The following is a 21768-nucleotide window of genomic DNA, read 5'->3' on the forward strand; positions in this document are numbered from 1 at the left end:
GAATCCTGAAGCAGACTCCCCAAAGAGCACGGAGTCAGTTGTGGGGCTTCAACCCAGGACCCTGAGATCATGACCTGAGCCAAAACCAGGAGTCAGTCACCCAACTGACTGAGCCACGTAGGTGCCCTCCTCTTATATTCCCAAAGCTTGCTCTTTATTTATTTATTTATGAGAGAGCAAGCAGGGTGGGGCAAGTGGTGTAAGAGAGAAGGGGCAGAGGGAGAGGGGGAGAGAGAGAGAATCTTAAACATGTTCCACGCTGAGTCTGGAGCTGAATTCTGGACTTGATTAAGACCCTGAGACCATGACCTGAGCTGGAATCAAGAGTTGGATGCTTAACTGACCGAGCCCTCACAAGCACCCCTATAGCTCACATCTTAAAAAGCAAAACAAAACAGGAAAAACCCAGAACAACCTTTGTTTTTCTATAGCTAATTTTTATGGTTTCACTACAGCTAATGACTTTTCAATGCATGAATTCTCTTGAAGGAAATATCTCAAGCTCTGGATAAGATGGGTGTGGGGAAAAACTACACTGTTAATTGTTGTCAGAGAATCCAACAGCTCAAATTCCACTCTCTAGTCCTAGATATCCAGTAGGGAAATAAAGCACACAAAGAAGAGAAATGGAGATATTCTCTCTTTTCTTCTGCTCATCTATCCTTCTCTTCCTATTCCCAACTTCACACACACACACACACACACACACACACACACATCTACTGCTCTTAGAAAAAGGGAACACCTTGCTCAGTTTTATTAATCTGAGATTTATCATTTATGATAAATATGATAATATCATTTATGATAAATATGATAAATAGCTTGGCTCTTTTGTGTCTTTAAAAGCCTTCGTGGGCACCTGGGTGGCTCAGTTAGTTGAGTGACTGCCTTTAGCTCAGGTCATGATCCGCGAGTCCCAGCATCGAGTCCCACATTGGGTTCCCAGCTCCATGGGGAGTCTGCTTCTTCCTCTGACCTTCTCCCCTCTCATGCTATCTCTTACTCTCGCTCTCTCTCAAATAAATAAATAAAATCTAAAAAAAAAATAAATAAATAAAAAATAAATAAAAGCCTTCCGTAAAATGCAAATTCCCAGAAAGAGGGGAGAAGTTTAAAAAAAAAAAAAAAAAGTTGGGTGCCTGGGTGGCTCAGTGGGTTAAGCCGCTGCCTTCGGCTCAGGTCATGATCTCAGGGTCCTGGGATCGAGTCCCGCATCGGGTTCTCTGCTCCGCGGGGAGCCTGCTTCCTCCTCTCTCTCTCTCTGCCTGCCTCTCTGCCTACTTGTGATCTCTCTGTGTCAAATGAATAAATAAAATCTTTAAAAAAAAAAAAAAAGCAAAATCGTGGGGGTCAGGGGGTTGGGTTCATTTTATCTTACACTGTTAAGCACCTACACCAGGGTTATCACTTAAGGTGTTTGGGGAGGTAGGGCAGTCTGTGAGAGAAGGGCAGAACACTTAGGGGGCAGAGAAGATACATGTTAAGAATGTGGAAGTGTATAGAGCCAGACCTGCCTCCTCTCTACACCTCTAAATAATCCTGGAGGGTCGCAGGTCATTGACCTTAGTAGTCATTATTTTATCTTACAACTGTAGTCCTCTGCAGATGACAGTGTATTTTTATTCTGTAATTGAGTTGATCTTCTTAACATGTGCAGTGGGGGAGGAAATACATTTTATTAACCTTTTTCTTTTCTTAAAGTGACATGGATCTCAAATATAAGGATACCTAACATACCCATTTCAATGGAAAATAATAGGTTCCATAGTGGTGAATTAATGTTTCCCAAATCTAAAAGCTAATCAGAATCCAGATTTCCTGATGTCTAAAACTCTATGTTCCATTTACTATTCCTCATAGACTTTTTAGACATCTACTCAGTTCACATACAAGTAATAGGAATACATCCACAGAGAGAATATTTTTAGAAGGTATATCTATACATAAGTATAAATAGCTTTTCTGTACATCATGGCTATTTTGAAACATTGATCTAAAAAGGCTTAGTGACTGTATTTTGTGCTAATGGCCCACTTGTCTGTCAAACTTTAGCCAACCTCTATCTTCTGGAACCCAGCCTCCGTTTGGAAGTAAGTGGAAAAAAACCTTGGAGCAGTAAGGAAAATAATGACCATAAAGACCATCCACTAATGCTAGAAGATTCAAAGAACCACTTTTGGGCCCAACCCTTCAACGTATTGATTTATTTTTATTTTTATTTTTTTTGTGTGCTCTAAATAGGGATAATGCTTTAACTAGTTTAGCAATGAAGTTTCTTTTTTTTAAAAAGATTTTATCATTTTCTAAGTAATCTCTACATCCAATGCGGGGCTTGAACTCACACCCCCAAGATCAGGAGTCACATGTTCTACTGACTGAGCCACTCAGGGGCCCTAGCAATGCAGTTCCTTGTTCCAGAGCAAGTGAAATGATTTAAAGGAAAGGATAACAGAGTAACTGTTGATTCAACAAATATTTTTTAAATGCCTACTCTTCTCCATTATACTGAATGCCAGAGAAACAGAGACAAAAGTGCAGAGAAGCAAACTCATAATAATGTTTTGATAGGTGCTACACTAAGGAAGACATAAATCCTTGTCAAATCACAGAATGGGCCACACAACATTCTGGTTATGGGGGTGAGACGGAGCTTGCTGGAGCACTAGCTCTGCTAGTGATGTCTAGTGAGTCTTGGAGATTGGGTAGAAAGGACCTTGTCCCTTTGGGCAACAGATGTGACTAGACAGAGAGGGAGGGCCTGGATCTTGGGGGCTTTGTATCTAAAGGGGTTTGGTTTTTTACTTTTTGGAAGATTTATTTATTTATTTTAGAGAGTGAGCGAGAACAAGAAAAATCCCAAGCAGACTCCGCCCTCAGCGTGGAGACTGATACGCACCTCGATCTCATGATCCTGAGATCCCCACCTGAGCCAAAACCAAGAATCAGATGCATAACAGACTGGGCCACCCAGGCGCCTCTGTTAAGGGGTTTAAATGGTACTTCAGGGCTGCCTGGGTGGCTCAGTCGTTAAGCATCTACCTTTGGCTCAGCTCATGATCCCAGGGGCTTCATGATTGAGTCCCGCATGGGGCTCCCTGCTCAGCACCCCTGAGCTCTCCCACTCCCTTTCCCTTTGCCTGCTGTTCCCCAGCTCATGCTCTCTCTCTCTGTGTCAAATAAATAAATAAAATCTTTTAAAAAAATAAATAAATGTTATTTCATAGACAGTGGAGACCATTGAAAGTTCTAAAGTGGAAAGCAAGGCTGAAATAGGTCTTGAATTCTGAAAGTTGCAACTGAATGTGATTGTAATGTAGCCTGGAATGAGGACCAGACACTGAGATACCAGATAGGAGGCAGTTGTAATAATTCAGTCAAGAAAAGGTAAATGGCAGCACGCCTGGCTGGCTCAGTCAGTGGAGCATGAGACCCTTGATCTCGGGATTGTGAGTTCAAGCCCCATGTTGGGTGTAGCGATTACTTAAAAATAAAACCTTTAAAAAACAAACAACAACAACAAAAGCGGTATGTGCCTAAACTATGGCAGTAACTCTAGAAATGTAGGGGAAGGAATTGATTCAAGAGACAGTAAAAGAGCAGCCATGGAGAGATGTAGTGATCTGGTGGAGGGGGTGGGAATAAAGGGAGAGAAGACTCCAGGGTGAGTCCCAGATTTTTGACTTGGCCGGTGGGTAAATAAGTGCTGCTATAGAATGAGGAGCACCGAGTGAGAAACAGGCTTAAAGCAAAGATAATAGTTTAAATTTTTCACATGTAGAGTCATAGATGACTGGGACATTCTGAAAATATCCATTAGGGAACTGGATCTACCAGAATGGAGTTCAGGGCACAGGTTCAGACTGGGACAATCCTAGCAGGAAACTGGCAGCTTTGGCTAACAGCGAGAGGCAGAACAGACAAAAGGCTTCAAGAGCACAAAATTCTGGAGACATTTAGGAAAAAAACTGCCATACATGCTTCAACAGCTCCTGAAGTATTTCCTGTCCAAGAGCTTAGGACAACATGACATAATTTCCTAATTCCTTCCCTCACAAGAATGGCTTCGGAGAACACTGTCTTCCGAAAAAAAGGCAGAATGACATTTTAAAGTGTAAATCAGGTTATAGCAATCCTTGGTTCTCTGACTCAAATCCGAACTATTTAGCACAGACCAATAAAGTTCTACTTGAGATCTGGCACCTACTTGCTTATCTCTCTGGCTGGATCTCCTTCTAAATGACCCCTAGGGTTCACACTGTGATCCAGCCACTCTGCTCCTCCCTCAGGGCCTTTGTACCTGCTGTTCCCTGCGTCTGGAATGCTATTTTTTTCTAAGTCTTGTGGGCTGGTTCCCTCTCATCATTCATACCTCTTTCTTGAAAGTTTACTTCCTTGAGACTTTCCTTGACCCGATGAATGTAATGTGTGTCTCCGCTTCCACCATTCCCCGTGCTCAATCTCATTACCCTGTTAAGGACTTTGTAGTACTGGCCATTATCTGAATCTATATTTATTTACTATCTACTTTCTGAAAATGTGATGGTGTAAAGATAAATTTCCACATTTATTATTTTTTTCTAAGTAAGCTCTACACCCTAGGTGGGACTTGAATTCATGACCCCAAGATCAAGACTCACATATTCTACTGACTAAGCCAGCCGGGCACTCCACATTTATTATTTCTTTAGGGAAGCAGGAAGAGGGGGATGAAAGTCTTGAATTCCCCTTGAGGGTTTTTATTTAGTTTGCTAGATTCTGCAGAGCCACAAATGTTTGAAGTAGGTCAGTGACCTGTCAAATGTTTTAAAATATTTGTTTGGTTAAGATGTTATAAAATGTAACCACTCCACAATACTCTGACCCTAGACTCACTGAGACACTATCCACTTCAACTGGTTCAGCTACATAGAAAATCGCTAAAAAAGTGAAGCGAATGACAAGAACATAAAAAAAGTTGAGACATACCTGAAATTAATTTGATGCCTTTAACTGGTTTTGTAACACGATTGTACAGTTGGTATCAATCTCCCTTATCCAAACCCCTCTAATTTAGTGTGGGAGGCACACCTCTTCAGAGATTATGTAATTTTTTTTTTTGAAAATTTTGTGTGTGTGTGTGTTTAATATTTTATTTATTTATTTGACAGAGAAAGCGAGAGATCACAAGTAGGCAGAAAGGCAGGCAGAGAGAGAGGGGGGAAGCAGGCTCCCGCTGAGCAGAGAGCCCGATGCGGGGCTCGATCCCAGGACCCTGGGATCATGACCTGAGCCGAAGGCAGAGGCCCAACCCACTGAGCCACCCAGGCGCCCCAGATTATGTAATTTTAAAGGTGGAATCAAATTGTAGCAGGACTGAGTCTTCAGTGGTGCAGCAGAGTCCGTAACTTCAGGTCAGTGCACTGGTGGACCGAAGGGCAGTGTGACCAGACTTCGGCTGATGGGAATGTTTGAAAGATGCATTATATCGAGCTCATCCAGTAAGGGTAGGAATAGAAAGGCCTTTGGATCATGGAATTTAATTCCACTACACCTTATAGAGTATGAGAGTCAGATTGTGGAATATCCAGATGAATAGGAAACATTTTTTTACATTAAAGAGGATGAAATCTAATCATTTAGCTTGGGGTAAGCAATACCATTAAGCAAATTGCATAATTTTGCACAAAAACCAACAGAGACTGTTCTAAAATGACTCCCGTTGTCCTTGGGCCTGCTAGTCTATGAAATGTTTGTGTGGGTTTTGTTTTTCTTTTTCCCTTCTTTTCTCTCCTCCCTACCCCCCACTTTTATTTTTTTTTAAAGATTTTATTTATTTATTTGACAGAGAGAGATGACAAGTAGGCAGAGGCAGGCAGAGAGAGAGGGGGGAAGCAGGCTCCCTGCTGAGCAGAGAGCCCTATATGGGGCTCGATCCCAGGACCCTGAGATCATGACCTGAGCCGAAGGCAGAGGCTTAACCCACTGAGCCACCCAGGTGCCCCAGGGATAAAGAACTTTTAAACACAATGTATGTATAAATATAAAGTTTATTTAGCATAGTGTTTAGAAAAATAAGTTCACATCATTTCAGAAAACAAATAAAACACTTAATTGTCCAGGCATAAACCCCTATTACAGTACAACATACATACTTTAGATCTCTTTGGTTGGGTAATTAAGCACAGAAATGTTCTGGGACATGCTCTGTGTGCCATCACCTAACAGTGCAGTAGAGAATCTGTTACCCCACCCCGTGATATACATTCTGAATAGATTTTCTCTTTGTGTAAGGCACAGTAAAACCATATTGAGTATATAACCGGTCTCCTCTAAACATACAGTACATGCAACAAAAGAACAAAAATTGAGAACCCTGAAAGCCAAGAGAGTCACATGCTACATAATTTTGATTAATAAAATGTATGGTTGTAATATTAAATTAACATGAAATGTATCAACTAGATACAAAATAACTCTTAGGCTCTATCATCTAAGTTCTAGGAAGACTTAGAAACATCTTTCGTAAAATGTAATTCTTTTCCCCACAAATGTCCTGAATTATTTATATTTTTATGATGAGATGATCTGTCCAAAACATTGTAAAAGAATGAATAACTTCTGACTATGTACTAATGCACACTTGCCTAACATGTAGCAGGCAGGCTGCAACACATGCCCAATAATCCAACTTTTGACATGCAAGATGCACGGGCATATACAGGGAGATTTAAGGTCAGTGTGCAATTTAACTACACATTTTTACCTATGGCTATAACGTCTACTTGCCTTTCATAACACAAGAAAGGCACTGAAACATGTGTACGAGTCAGTCTTTTCATTACTATAAATATACACGAGCTAGGAAACACTACAACACAGGTGTTCTTGCTTGCTTGAGGAACAAATGCACCGCCTCTTTAAATGATAAAACTGTTCTTTACTAGCTGTAACTAAGAGCTAAATGCCACATTCTGGCATCGAGTGCATCGAGAGCCTCACACCAAAAATCCTACAGCCAGCAGCAGGGGTTGGGGTTTGTAGGGAGAGTTTTTACCCCATTCTGATTCCTCTTTGGGGATCATTTGAGGGTCATTTGCAGCATCTTCAAGCATTGGTTTATGTAAGAGAAAGTCTGCCACATGAACTCCAAGGGTTCTAAGTCTGGCCCTTGGTATTGCAAAAAAACATTTGCAATTCTGTGCAAGGAGATCATGGGGTTTATCTTATTTCATTCACATATGTATGGGCTATAAACCAACTGGCCCTTATTTTACTGAAAGAATAGAAAAGAACAGTAAGTTCTTTATAATGTGCATTGATTCTTACCTGGTATATTGTGTAGCTACCTGGAGTCATTGTAGGGGTATAATTACATCATGTTAGGAGTATGAATGGATTTCCTAGGTAAGTCTTAAGCTTTGTGCTATCTTTCCTTTTTCTTAAGGGAAAAAAAGAGGAAGAATTGTGAATAAAAGAGAGGCTTATTATATTTTTGGAAGACATATGAAACTTTTCCAGTTATTTATATGCTATATATATAACTTTTTAAATCTTCCTGTTTCCCTTATTAGATCAGTATTGTAAAATAATGAACCAAAACTCTCGATATCTGCAGCCATCAAGTGAAAAAACATCATCTTCATGTAAACTACACTACAGAGCCATATAATTAATCTCAGTAACATGATCAGCACACACCTACAAAAAACAACAACAACAAAAAACAAGCTGAGTAAGGAGTGATGGAGTGGAAGAGAACTCTAAAACACCTGACTGTTAAAAAAAAAAAAAAGACGAAAAACTGTAGTTTCAGCAGTTTAAGAACATTCACTAATTCCATAAAAAAAGGGGGGGGAATCTAAGTTCTTTAACGAAACGATGGGAAGAAGTCTTGATAGGGCTCTTCATCTACGTCTGTGATTTCCATTTGGAATAACAAGAAAAGCGAAGTCCTCTATGGCCCTTATTCAACATGCTTAGCGGATGGGCCTGTTGGGATCAAGAGTATACTCTTTGTTCTGATCTTGAAGAGAGCAAGACTGGTAACAGCTTTATGTTCGATGACTTTAAGTCATCTTCGAAGACATCATTTTCTCCCATTTCTTGCTTTGCAGTCACCAAAAGACTTCACTCCCTACCTAAATGTATTTGCATTACTCCATTTTGTGTTCGGTCCTGATAGACAGAAACTATAACCACAGCTCACAACATTATCAAGCAAGCTTCTCAAAGAAACCCCAAAAGATTTACTTTTAAACAAGACATGATAATATAGTGCAAGTAACCGTTGTATGTCATCATGTAACAACTGATTCAAAACACCTAGAACTAAGTTTCATCAGGGCAGAGTTTTGCTCCAGAGAATTTACATAATTCTTTCTGTAGTTTAAAAAGGCTGTTTTCATAGTCTACAGAATTCATTTTACATGGTAATCTATGATTGTTATTTTCGTCGTAATGAAAAGCATCAACAATGTATCAGTTGATCATCCATTTACATCATAAATGTATGTAATTACATAAGCGAAACTTAATTCTGCAGATTTAAAGCAATTTTGTGGTGAAAATAACCCTGTTAGATAGAAAAGAGCCATCAGTGCTTTTGTTGACACTTCTGTACCTTAAGAATAATTAAAAGGCCACAAGGTAAAAAGGCACATAGAATTCTATAGAAAACATATTTAAATGAATCAGAGTTGCTAAATAAAGAACAAGGATGTGAAAAAAAGTACCAAAATTCCAATATTGGAAGTTAGATTGCCTGTTTCAGTGTTATTAATATTGACCATAATAGACTCCTGATAAAAATCATCACTTTTAAAATCCTACAAAAAGTAAAACTTTGTTGGAAATAACTATGTTCACTTCCTGTTCAAGCAATAAAAATAAATTAAACAGTAAGAAAACATTTTTCTTTTCAGTTCATAGTGTCTGAAGTATAAGAGAAACATATACAGCATAAATAAAATTCACTGTAATTCCTCAAATCCTGGCTTAGAGGACTAATATATTTACACTCATACTGAAGTTTGTTTCAGCGTTTTTAGTGGAGTTGCAAACTTTCTCAGCCCCACTGGACTATTAGCAAGCACATTTGGAAATGTGTAAAGACAAACCAAGACTTTCACAAAAAAGGCTGAAAAACAGAAATGCATATATTCAAAAATAAACCCTTACAATAGTGCGGAGTACCATTTATGCTTCTTAACCTCATCAATGCCCATGGAGTAAAAGTAAACAAAAAATAACTGTATTGTTTCTAAAGCCAATGTCAGGTGTATACAGTTTAAATTTAAAGAACTATAGAGTTCCATTTGACCTTAGAATTATATTAAGTCAACCAAATGATACTTTGACTTGGTATATTTCATCTTGTTCCTTTGTCTCCATCTATTTAAGAGAGAACATTCGTGAACGAAGCAGCTGCGGCAACGCAGTTCTACTCTTGTATATTTAACTGTGATCTTCATGCAGATCAATCCAGTCCCTCGAATGCATTTACTCACAAAACCAGTGTTTCCCTGTAAATGGGAAAATGCTTTATGTCCTCAGGGCTTCATGAAAAGATCTGTCTGCTGATGCCAGAAAAAAAGGGCGGGGGTGGAGGGGTGGGCGGGAACTCAAGTTTATAAGTCTTGCATATCTTCATCCAACTGGACAGTTTGGAGCTTGGCAAGCTCTTTTTTGTCTGTTTCCAGCTCTTCACAGACAGTCTCGACCATGCCCTCTAGGACATACTTGGATTTTGAGTCCAGCATCATTAAGTTGCTTGTGGCTTTGCCCTCAGAATTTGTTAAGAAATTCTCTTTTATGTTAGCTACTGATTGCAGAACCAAGCGATGTTCTCTGACAAAATCCTGGTGTACTGCTGGGGAAGGGTGACCCACCTGGTCTTCAGCCGTAGGAACAATTTCCCCAAGGGCAGCCTGGGTCATGGGGACTGACAACAGATCTTGACCAGCAATGAGGGAACAGTTCTGAAGAGTTGCATAGTTAGTGTTGCTGACAGATGTCACAGTAGACTTGCTTGCCACAGGTGCAGACATTGGCTGGCTCTCAGCAATGTCAGGGTTTAGCTCAGTGGGATTTAGTAAGGTAGGGGGAGTCAGGGAAAAATTATGAGTTGGGGATACGTTAACTAATGAGGAGGCCAATGGATGGAGGCCACTCCCCGAGATATTTTCAGAAGACAGGTTTGCATTTATTTGTGGATTCTGATTGACAGGCATCAACTGAGAAAATACCAGGCTCCTCTCCAAGCCCTCCTGTTTAACAGATCCTATAGTCTGGCCTGAATTAGGAACAGTGTATACCACTGCACTGGGAGCAAGAGAGCTCAAGAAAACCTTTCCTTGCTGGACTGTGGTAGACTCACTTGTAAATGTGCTCCCATCTGAAGTGCTTGAATTTACTGAAATATTACCTAAAAAAAATAAAGTACAGATTATCATTGATGAAATTGGTAAGGAAAGGGAAAAAAGGATACTTTTTACACACACAATTTTTCTCAGGTTCAGCAGAATCACCTTGAGCACTTAAAAGTACAGATTCCCAGGCTCTACTCCTGAAAATCTGACTCAGTAAGTCCTAGAACAGGTGTATTTTAAACTCCCAAGTCTGATGACACAGTGGGAGTGAGAACTACTGGTTTAGAAACCAAGTGTGATCCCCCCCTTTTTTCCAAGTTCTAGTTTCAGTCAAGTTTCTGGATCATTATTACCAACTTGATTTCTCTCAATCAGTTGACAGTTGTACCTAGCTCTGCCAGTAAGAACTAGAAAACACAAATGCAAAATAAAATGCCTTTGTTCAAGACAAGCTCAGGGGACGCCTGGGTGGCTCAGTTGGTTGGGCAGCTGCCTTCGGCTCAGGTCATGATCCCGGCATCCTGGGATCGAGTCCCACATCGGGCTCCTTGCTCGGCAGGGAGCCTGCTTCTCCCTCTGCCTCTGCCTGCCATTCTGTCTGCCTGTGCTCACTCTCCCTCCCTCTCTCTCTCTGACAAATAAATAAATAAAATCTTTAAAAAAAAAAAAGACAAGCTCAGTAACCGACATAAATAGAAATGTAGAAAATCCCTGTAAAATGAGTTGCCCTGGGGCTTGAAGTTAACCATATAAACCTGTACAGACAAGTTTCAAACTTTCACCAAACTAACCATAAAGTAATGTCAACAAAATATTCAATAGCTTTTTCTTTTGTTGTGCCAGTTCTGGATTTTCAGGATTGTGGTGATAGGAAAAATTAATGATAAAGTGTACTTCTAAAATTACAGATTAATGTAAATAACTAGAGCTAATGCTTCTCTAAAAGGTTCGTATTTTTGGCTCTCACTATAGTGGTCTACAGAGAGCAGAAGCAGAAAAAGAAACATAAATGGAAAGCTGAGAAGATGTTCAAAAATGAGGTAACTCAGACCATGGAGATGAATTAGACCCTTCCCCTCACTCCTGCTATGAAATAAAACACTTTTCTTTTTGAGTCTTTACACAGACACAGTAAAATGATGGCAACGATCCTGCCGCTATAAGAAAGGTGGACCTGAGGGAATTTTGTGACAGAATAATTCGGATGGGTTGTTTACTCTGATCTCAAATTAGATGTTCAGTAAACTATTATTTTGAGAAAACTGCTCAATATTAAAGGTAATTCACCTGAAACATATCCCTTCTTGAATTAGAATAACTGTTACCAAATAATTAGAACAATTTTTAATAATATATTACCACCTATATTGATAAATGTCACAGGGCTGTTTATACGTCTTCCAAACACTTTTTAAGCATCTTAAATTCAAAGAAATGTCTTTAAATGAAAAAAAAAAAAGAAAAGATTGCATTTAAGCTTTAAAAAAGATTTAACCACTAGAAAGTACTCTTCGTGGAAATATTGGTGTTAATAAAAACATTTCTATGTACGTCTGGGCTCTTCCCTAACATAAATGTTTGTTCCAGGCCAAACAAATGAAAAGGCTTTTATTTGACTTCAACTTAAGTATGCTTTAAAATTCCTGCTGGCTGCTAAACTGTAGCAAAATCATCTGAAATATTTATTTTGTTATGTGTTACGCATTATGAAAGTATTTGCCTATGTATATGTGAACAAAATGATTAGTTATTTTTTGAGAACCATAAATAATATGACAGGACATTTTCCCCAACAGCTACTGAAATATATAAATAAAATAATTTTGAACATGTAGACATTATAGCATATGTGAATGAAGGAAGAAAAGCAGATGTGATCTAAAACTTGATATTTAAGTGTAACTGCACCTGAATTATAACCTGGACAATAATTTCAAAATCAGTTAAAAAAATCCAAATGAAAAAGGACATAGGTGAAAAGCCTAACTTTGTAATGATGGTAAGGAAAACACCCCTTATTTTCTGAGATTATAAAGTGAGTAAAAGATGTAGATATTCTGGATTTCCATATAAATACTAATTATTGAAGGATAATCTCCGTTGTCTGCACATTTTAAAGCAAGCCTCAGTATCCATTTTTGAGAAAGCCTGAATCCCTAAATGCTTTATTGAGACCTGCAGTCCATAATTACTCTAAAGGAACGTTACTTCCTGGACCCATGTGGTTAAACTTAGGCCTTTAATGCACACAGACAGTCTAAGGATTGACAGCTCTGTCATTTGATCTTAGATTTTTTAACTGAAAATGCTATTCTTATTCACATTAAATGTCCCATTTTAAAAATTAGCTGTTAGTTTGCAATGATTTTCTATGGTAGCATATTTCTAGATTACGTATGAAAACTATTTTTGCTTTTTTCTTCTTCCCCAATGTACATCTCATACTTTTTGCTCAAATTTGTTGTCTTTAAAATGTTACCTACTGTTTTGGAAATTTCCTGAAAAGACAAAAAGGGGTTAGATCCACATTAAATTACTATAAAATGAAGCACTTTGACTTTCCTTGTGGTTTCCATATTTTTGCCTTAGGTCAGATAGTGACTTGACTTAATCCTTTCCAGAACTTGGAACAATGAATAAATACATGTTGTGCTTCAGGAGTTTTGTGTTTTTACTGCCCTTCTACCTGATAATTGATTCTACAGAATGAAATGTGTTCAACAACATTTTTTCCATTAATGCCTCCTATAAACTGAAGCAGATCATAGTTGTGAAAACAAAAAAAGTTGTGCATAAACGGTTATTTTTTTGGATAAAGCCATTTTATAGGAAGCTGATCTTTAAGGCAAACAACTACTTATTTTGGTTTCATAAAAGTCTGGACATTCAGATTCGCTTACAGGAAGCCAAACCTGCATTGACATCACCTACTCCTAAGTTTAAGGGCCTCTGCCACCTCCACTGAGATTCTAACCATTCCTGTTTCTATACACAAAAAATGACACAGAGTCATCAGACTTGCTTAAAGTCAGTGAAGAAGTGGCCTATCAGCTTCAGGCTTCCTGAATTTCAGATCAGTGTTTTCTTTAGAATACTGCCCTTGGTCAAGTCACAAACATATATATAATAAGGCTTATAGTTGCCTTCCTAAATAAACCCACATATTTAGGGGGGTGGGCATACATGCAGAGCAACAGACTCCCAGTCACACATTCCTCTGGTTTTCCTTTAGTTAGTTTTTCAGTTAGTTTTAATTATAGGAGGAACATGATTCAAACACAATTGATTCAGTCTTTTCAGCTTGCTCTTCTAAAACACTTTTTGGTCAAACAGAAAATGCTTAGGTAAAGTGTACACATTTCGTACCAATTGCTTAGACTAATTTTGTGTTCTTAGCAATATCATTAATTTTTAATCTTAAAATGTCAAGCAATGGGTTATTCTGTAAGCACCAATTGACTTATCATATTTCTATAATTGTAGAACTGGCAAGATTTGCTCTGAACTGTATTTTTCCATTCAGTTGTTAGGAAAACAAAAGCCCATCTCCATGATGCCAGAGAGCCAAACAAGCAGGATATTACACTGCTGTGGCAGAGGAGGAGAGACAGACCGAGGCTCTCTGCAGCTGTGGCGGCCAGTAAGGTACCTGAAGAGTAACATCAATCTATAGCTCTCACCAAACGCGTCATTTACAGCAGCTGGCTAAAACAGTCACTGGTGCATTATGGTACCGAATGAGACTTTTACCTTGTGAAGCGGCTACGGAAACAGAAGGCAGCTGCAGTGGAGAGAATCCAATGCTCCCATTAAGGAACTGGCTGTTCGTTCCGGAATTGGGGATCTGGACAATGCCATACTGGTTAATCTGCACGGGTGTAGTAAAAGTCACCACAGAGCCTCCGTCCTGGGAAGCCACTGTTTGAACACCTTCTCTTTTTACCTCAGTGCTGGGGATGAGCCCTGGGAATGACACAGGGGCACTGGAGCTGTAAGACGTGGTGGCTGCTGAGTTAGCTGAAGAACTCTGGAGGACTTTGAATTCCTTCACATCCTGGGAGGTAGACCCAAGTATGTCACTCATGGATATACCATTGCTCACAATGTTTGAGGCCATTTTTGGTGGGTTCAATGACACAGTCTGTGTATTCCCCACATTTAGTCCATTAAGGATGACTCCATTGGGTCCCTGAATGAAAGAATTACCATTAAGAAAGACAGGTGAAGTACTAGCGGGCACCAAGCTTCCGTTCAACAAAACTCCAGAAGAGCTTAATGAGATCTTAGCATTTCCAATTTGTTGCATGTATACTGGCTCCATGTGACTGGGAAGGCTGAGGTTGGCAACACTATCCGAGGAACTGGAGAGTGGATGAGGAGACAAGTCCTCATGGCCCTTGCTGGATTCATCTTCAGTGCTGGGATTGCCATCTGACTCACTGCAGAGAGAGGGAAAACCAAGACATTCCAGAGGTGAGAGGGATGATGTTCTACATAGTGCCATTTGTTTAGAAATCCAGCCTCTAACCCCATTAAAGTCAGTATTTAAGGAAAGCAGAGCAGGAAGCCTTTGGTTCTGTTTAAGCTATGAGACCTTCCAGCAGATTCGGACCATCCAGAGAATGTGGGAAGATAAACTCTCCTGTGCCGACCATTTTTACCAATAATAAATTCAGGCAAAGTCCAGAGATCTGGAAGATGTAAATTCAGCTAACAGGATTTACTATGAGAATTGTATATACATTTTTATAGCATTGAAGTTATTCCTTCCTGTTAAATTCGCTGCTACCTACACCACAGAAAAAACTCCCTAGATGAGGTAGGTGGTCAGTGGTCAGTCTTTCCTGTTTAGGAACTCCTTCCCCTCCCCTCAAAACCAATTCAGATTAGTGTGATCTTGGAGGGAAATGAAACTGCCAAAGGAGCAGGAGGTGGGAAGTGTTTTGTTTGTCAGTTAGTTAACAAGAGATCATTTTCTCACCTGCTCCCAAACTTCTACTCCACCATACTGACAACTCTCTCATTCAACAAAGTGGCTGTCCTTGATGTAGGAAAGGCACTTTCAACCCAAGAACTGTTATGTGCAGTCGCCTTTGAATCCAAAAGAAGCCATAGGGGCCTATTTAACATACACCATCCAGTGCCCTGGTGAGGTGGGAGGGAAAGGGTGTGGGTCACTCAGCAGCCTTGTAACCCCTTCCCCAGCACCCTCATTCCTTCTGCTCCAGGCTGGACTGTGTTCCTCACTCCTTCACTTAAGGGGAAACACCAAATCCGGGAAGGGGTAGTGGTGGGAGTTCCCATTTGGTCTGAAGCTGGGAGGGGGTGAAAGGGTCAATTAGTGGGCTGCTGGGAAGCGTGGTGCGACTTGGCCTCGTAGAAGATCCACGTCCCTCGCAGTGCCCGGCGGTCGGTTCGCTTTCAAGGGGAGGGGAGGGGATTACCCGGGCTTTGGGCTGCGGGGCCAGGAGCGCAGAAAGCGCTTTGATTTACGAGCTGAGGCTGAGCCGCCGTCGCCGTCTGCGAGGGTGACTCACCGGGGGTGCGGGTGGGAGGTAGATCCGGAGAGGGGCCCAAACCAGGCAACTGGGCCGGGGGCGGGGGTTGTGGCGTTGGGGCGGGGGGACGTACAGAGCCGGCGGAGTGTGGCTAGGGAGACGGGGAACGCGCTCAGCCGGGGAGTGGGGGCTGCAGGGCAGCTGGCCTGCGTGCCACGCCCGCTCCCCACCCCCTGCCTCTGGCCCTGAGGATTCCGACGGAGCTCCGAGCGACAGGATCCGCTGCCACAAGCTGGCGCGGGGTGACCAACAGGCCTCCTCTGGGTCTCCTCTAAAGTCTGCGGAAGGATGCATGCAAGTCACAGTGCGCGTTTTGTTTTGGTTACCGCGAGGCCCGGCTCGGACACAGCGCCTCCCTCCCTGCCTCAGGCGACGAGCGCCGGAGCCGGCCGGCCCCGGGAGGGGCGCAGGGGCAGGAGCGGCAAGGGCGGACCGCGGCGGACGCTGGAATGCGCGGGGTGATCACCTTCGCTCGGCCCGGACGCGCTCCGCGGCTCCCAAATTCCTAACCTGCGCAGAACCTCGAGCTGTAGGGTTCTTTCTGTTCTATGCCCGCGTGGCTTGAGACACCATCTCTTTAGGCGATCTTCTCCATAGTTCGCTCAACAATAAACAAAATATACCCTCCAGGTGTCTGACTCGAAAGGACGCACCAAAGAGGTGGAAACCCTATTTTCTACCAGTTGGGATCCAAAACTCTGCCAGCCCAAAAGTTCAAACCCGCCAGGGTGGGCACTCTAGGAGGTGTGGAGCTGATAGCGCCCCCACCCCCAATCGCTGTCCCAGGAGGGAGCCACGCAGGGTTCGGGGGCCGAGGAAGCAAGCCCTCCAGCCCCACTGCCCCGGCGGCGCTGAAATCCGATCCGAAGGAGTTCAGAATCAGGTTTCAAAACACGGCAGAGCCCAGCCCGCACCATCACCCCACGTTGCCGCGGCCGCGAAGGGAACCACAGCGGGCCGGGTGAATGATTAACTCTGTCACATAAAACCTCGACGTCCCCAACCCCCCTTCTGAAACGCTAGCCCCCACCAACACCCTCATTCTTCTAGAGCGGCCAAGGCGACCTCTAACGCAGGTTGCGGCGGCGGGGCGGGGTGGGGGGCGGCAGCCGAACCCGGGGCGCGGGGTGAAGGAGCTCGTGCACACGCCCGGCCGGTGTAACCCGCTGGAGGTGCAGACCCGGGCCCGCGCTGGCAACCTCCGTGGGCCTCTGGCGGCAACCAGAGCTGCCTTTCCGGCGCCTACACACGCTCCTGCGCCCCGCCAGAACCCGGGAGAGAGTGGCAACTTCAAAGCCAGCGGGATGGGGGTGGGAAACTGGGCGGCAGTGACCAGCCGTGGTGGGGGCGGGGACTGAGACCTAAGCGGGCGACGAGAAACTTCTGGGGGGAGGAGGGGGAGGGTAAGGAGGGAGGTTCCCCCGCCTCTCGCCACCGCCGCCCCCCCATCCCCCGGTCCGGGAGAGGTGGGGGGCGGGGAGAGGTGGGCAGCCGGACCAGGCTGGTGGGGAAGGTAAGCGCCATGTTTGCGAGCACTTGGAGGAAAAGAAAGCTGGGAAGGGGGTGGGGGAGAGAAAAGGGGAGGCGGAGGAAAGTTGGCGCTCACCTTTTGGACTGGGTCTCTGAGGGGTTCCGATCGCGCTGCCGGCGGTTCTTGAACCAGTTGCTGACCTGGGTGAGGGAGAGGCCGGTGATCTTGGCCAGGTGCCGCTTCTCGGCGGGCGAAGGGTAGCGATTCTGCTTGTAGAGCTCCTTGAGCGCGTTGCGCGACTTCTCCTTGAAACAATACACCGTCTCCTCGCCGTCCCAGATGGTGCGGGGCAGGGGGAATTTCCTGCGCAGCCGGTACTTGTCCACGGCGCCCAGTGGCCGGCCGCGGGCTCGCTCGGCCTCGGTGTAGCGCGCCTTGTACCAGAGCTGCTGCAGCAGCGGGTGGTTGGCCGACTCGAAGCTGTGGCTCTCGAGGATGCTGTAGAGCTCGGGGTAGATGCCCTGGTGGAAGGCCACCAGCGCCCGCGCCTTCAGCAGGCTCTCGTTGCCACGTAGCAGGTCGCTCTGGGGCAGGGACCACAGGAACCGGGCCAGGCGGTCCAGGTTGCCCCCCTGCTGCAGCGCCTCGCACACGCAGGCGACATGGTCGGGCGAGAAGGCCAGTGGGGTCTGCGCGGCGGCGGCGGCGGCGGCGACGGCGGCCGCGGCGTGGTGGTGCCTGCCCAGAAGTTCCGAGTGGAGTTGTACCTGATCCGCCGCCGCTGCCACCACTGCCCCTTCCTCTCCGCTCACCCTTGCGGCGGCGGCCGAGGCGTCCCCCGGCTCCAGGGGGAAAGGGGCTGGAGCCGGGGGGCTCAGCCCCGCCGCCGCGCCCCCCGCCACTTCTCGGGGCGCCTCCTGCCCTTCCGAGGCGCTTTCCATCCCATTCTCCTGCTTGATGTCCGCCGCACTTGCAATCTGCCCGGTGGGGGAGGAAGAGGACATTTTTTGTTGTTTATTTTCCTCCCTCCCTCACTCCCTCGCACTCTTTTCCTCTTTCTTTCCCCCTCTCTTACTCCTCCTTCTTCTTCTCCCTCCCTCCTCCCCCCCTCCGGAAAGCCCACTCCCTCCCTCCCGGTTTCGGCTGGATCTGGCCGATCAGGTTTCCCCCCGGCCACGCAGTCACCATTAAGATAGCTGCTAGAGCAAAGTAGTGTAAAAGGATAGCTGCTTTCTGCTGTTCCCCCAACGTGACTCCTCGGGTTGCTGCATACTATATGGCACTGGCGGCCGGGCCGGCCCGGCCGCGCTACCTCATTGGCTATTTCACATTCAGAGGGAGGAGGAGACACGGTTTCTATCCCTGTCGATCACCCGCCTCCCACTCCACCCCTTGCCTTTCCCTCTCCCCCTGACCCCCAGGCACCTATACCTGAAGGGAAACACCGACATTCTTTTTAGGCCATGCTCCTGGGCGGGAAATTACCTAATGTGGCCTGAAAACTGGACAACAGGCTTTTTCAAAGAGAGTCCCTAGGATTCCAGCGGGAATATTAATTGTGTGGCCTTGAGGTCCAGATGCTGAACTCTTAACAAAGAGACCACCGTCAAGCATCCTGATGACAAAATTTCAAAGGAGACGATTGAGAAGCTTTTAAATGTTCCTGTTTCCCCTTTACCTCCCTTTCCAAGATGACTTTATCAAGGATTTTGTATTCAAAAGGGTCCAGAATAGAATGTCACTAGGGAATATTCCAAGGGGAAAAGGTTTATGATAAACTAAAAGGGGGGAGATATTTGAATATCTTAGAATAATAGATGTATAAAGAGCCCACTGAAAGGACAAAAACAAGAAACCTTCAAAAGGCATTTAAGGTTCACTCACCTGGAGGTCTGGCAACACAACAAAGTTGAACAGGGTGCAACTAAGGATATAGACTGTTTAATCAATGTGTTTATCTCAGGGAATAGAGTGGAAGAGATCTAAGCTTTACATTATAATAAAGTATGGAAATTTAAGTCTTCAGTATGGACATTTTTCATGTAAATGTATGAATAGTTCTCTGGTGGTGATATTCTTGGTGGAAGCACCAGTTCTAAGTGCAGGTGTCTTCCAGGAGATCAATGCAGGATCAGCAGCCCTTTCAGCAGCACAGACAGATGGAAGACTGCCCTCTGGTTTGAGGTGAAATGCCTGGGGGTGGAGTCTGCTGCTGTTTGCAGTCATGTCTCTTTTATGGTTTGCATGAGGTCTTAACACAGAAAAGGATGAACCCATCTCTGCTTCTGTGATTTCTTTGGGTTAGTTAGGTCCATCTGCTGGTCGTCTTTCTCAAAATCCAACATTTTAATGACATCGTCCTAACATCATCTTTCAAGGTGGCTTTGTGTTGTTTCTGCTTCCCAGTTACCCGTAACTGCCTATTTCAGCACATTATAAAGAAGCTGTTAAGGTTACCTGCTGTCATGATCAGCTTGGTGAGATTTTGTTTTTGGTGGACAGGTTTGTTTCATTGCTGTCCAACCAAGATGTCATTCGATTTTGGACTTGCTTTTGTACTGTCCTAATGAAGACAGCACTGAAATCTCTGGCAGATTTAAAAATTCATAGTTATAGAAAAGACCATGGGTCTGTACCCCATGGAAATACGCAGTTAGGTATCCAGCTTTAGGACAATATCTGAGATTCACAACTTCCTTGAATTAAAAAAAATTTTTTAGAATAATTTTGACTTACAGAAAAGTCACGAAAAGAGTTGGAGAGTTCCCACCTACTCTTTACTTAGTTTTCCCTAATGTTGACATTTTACATTACAGTGATACATTTGTCCAAACAAATTAACATTGCTGCAATATTATTAACCAAACTGTAGACTTTATTTGGATTCACCAGTTTTTCCATTGATGTCTGTCTTCTATTTCACAATCCAATCCAAAATATGACACTGCATTTTATTCATTGAATTTTTAAAGCATATTTATCAGAGCAGAGTAGACAGGAGGTAGGATGGTTTAGTGGAAAAAATGTGGACTTGGGGATCAGCTAGCTAGATGTAGGTTTGGTTTTTTTAAAATATTTTATTTATTTATTTGACAGAGATCACAAGTAGGCAGAGAGGCAGGCAGAGAGAGGGGAAGCAGGCTCCCTGCTAAGCAAAGAGCCTGATGTGGGGCTCCATCCCAGGACGCTGAAATCATGACCGAACCTGAAGGCAGAGGCTTAACCCACTGAGCCACCCAGGAGCTCCTAGACGTAGTTTTAATCCTAGTTCTGCCTTTTATTAGCTACTTGATATAAAAAGTTGTGATGATTAAATGAGATAAGGTGTGCCAAAAAGCACCTGGCACATGATTAATCTTTGTTAAATATTTGTTTGTTAATGTTTGTTACCTTCCTCCTGATAGTGCAAAGTAGGAAACTTTTTCAGTTGCATATATCCAATGAAAACTCATTTGGCTATATTATAGGATGATCCAAGTTCAGTTCATAGGACTCTTCTTTATTTGGAAAACCACTTACTGGGTTTCTGCATGTCTTCTGAGCATATCTTTTGCCTCCAGAGCACCAAGTTCAACAGATCATATAGAAGTAACAGTGACCTTTTGTGAATTTGCAGCCTGTAGCTACAGTGGTATTGTATAGCTCCAGGAGGAGATTCCTGTAGAACCAGAAGTGAAATGCAACCCCCAGCTCTGGATTCCTTTAGCAGGCTGAGCCTCAGGCTCATTCTGGCAGCCATTCGAAGTGGGACCGGAGGTCCTCCACTTCAACAGGGTCAGCTTCTTGGGAACGGAAAACACCAGACTTGGCGTCAATCTCCGAGCACTGGTTTACAACTGATTTGTGAAATCGTTGACTGCTTCTATTCCCCACGTCTGCCATGCTGTAAACACTTGAGTCTGCTGTACTGATATGCTGTCCAAAGGGGTGTTATGACTTGGGAAAACAGAATTGAGGCTGGGGTTGTGTGAGGGTGAAAACCAACCTGCTTGCTTCTGGATCTTTTCCTTCCAGCCTGAAGATAGCAATGAGCGAATATGGAGAACTTTTGCTATTTTAATGTATTGAAGAAAATCTGGCTTGGCACAAATTTTTACTCTTTGCTTGAGTATATTTAATGGTGTTGCCGAGAGTAGAGATGTCCTTTCTCAAGGCTGACTTTGGCTGCCTTGGTAGAGGGATAGATAGAGGGAAGGCCTATATAACTGTATGGTGTTGGGCTCTTTCCATTTCTGAAGCTCATGTACTGGTACTATTAAGAAGTTAGGTTGGAAAGTAATTTCCCAGGTAGAGGGGGCGATCTAGTGTTATTTAGTGACCGATAGTTGGTGATACGCAGTCAGCATTTCTGAAGGATCATTCATTTGCCAAATATTTATTTGGTCCTGAT

The 21768-nt window shown here is 43.5% G+C and overlaps 1 protein-coding gene across 2 annotated transcripts; it reads right to left on the reverse strand.

Annotated features, from left to right (window-relative positions):
• Window positions 1–6391: 6391 nt before the first annotated feature.
• SIX4 (SIX homeobox 4) lies at window positions 6392–18641 on the reverse strand. Of its 2 annotated transcripts, XM_032344401.1 has the most exons (4): window positions 18564–18641; window positions 17514–18355; window positions 14100–14788; window positions 6392–10405 (listed from the first exon to the last, which is right to left on the reverse strand). In XM_032344401.1, exons 1-4 carry the CDS (start codon window positions 18564–18566, stop codon window positions 9609–9611), a joined length of 2331 nt encoding a protein of 776 aa, XP_032200292.1. In that variant the 5' UTR covers window positions 18567–18641; the 3' UTR covers window positions 6392–9608. The 2 variants fall into 2 exon arrangements, with proteins under 2 accessions (XP_032200292.1, XP_032200291.1); XM_032344400.1 differs by lacking the exon at window positions 18564–18641 and having other exon boundaries at window positions 17514–18438.
• Window positions 18642–21768: the final 3127 nt, after the last annotated feature.

This window comes from Mustela erminea, chromosome 5, assembly GCF_009829155.1.
Source record: "Mustela erminea isolate mMusErm1 chromosome 5, mMusErm1.Pri, whole genome shotgun sequence".
NCBI lineage: Eukaryota > Metazoa > Chordata > Mammalia > Carnivora > Mustelidae > Mustela > Mustela erminea.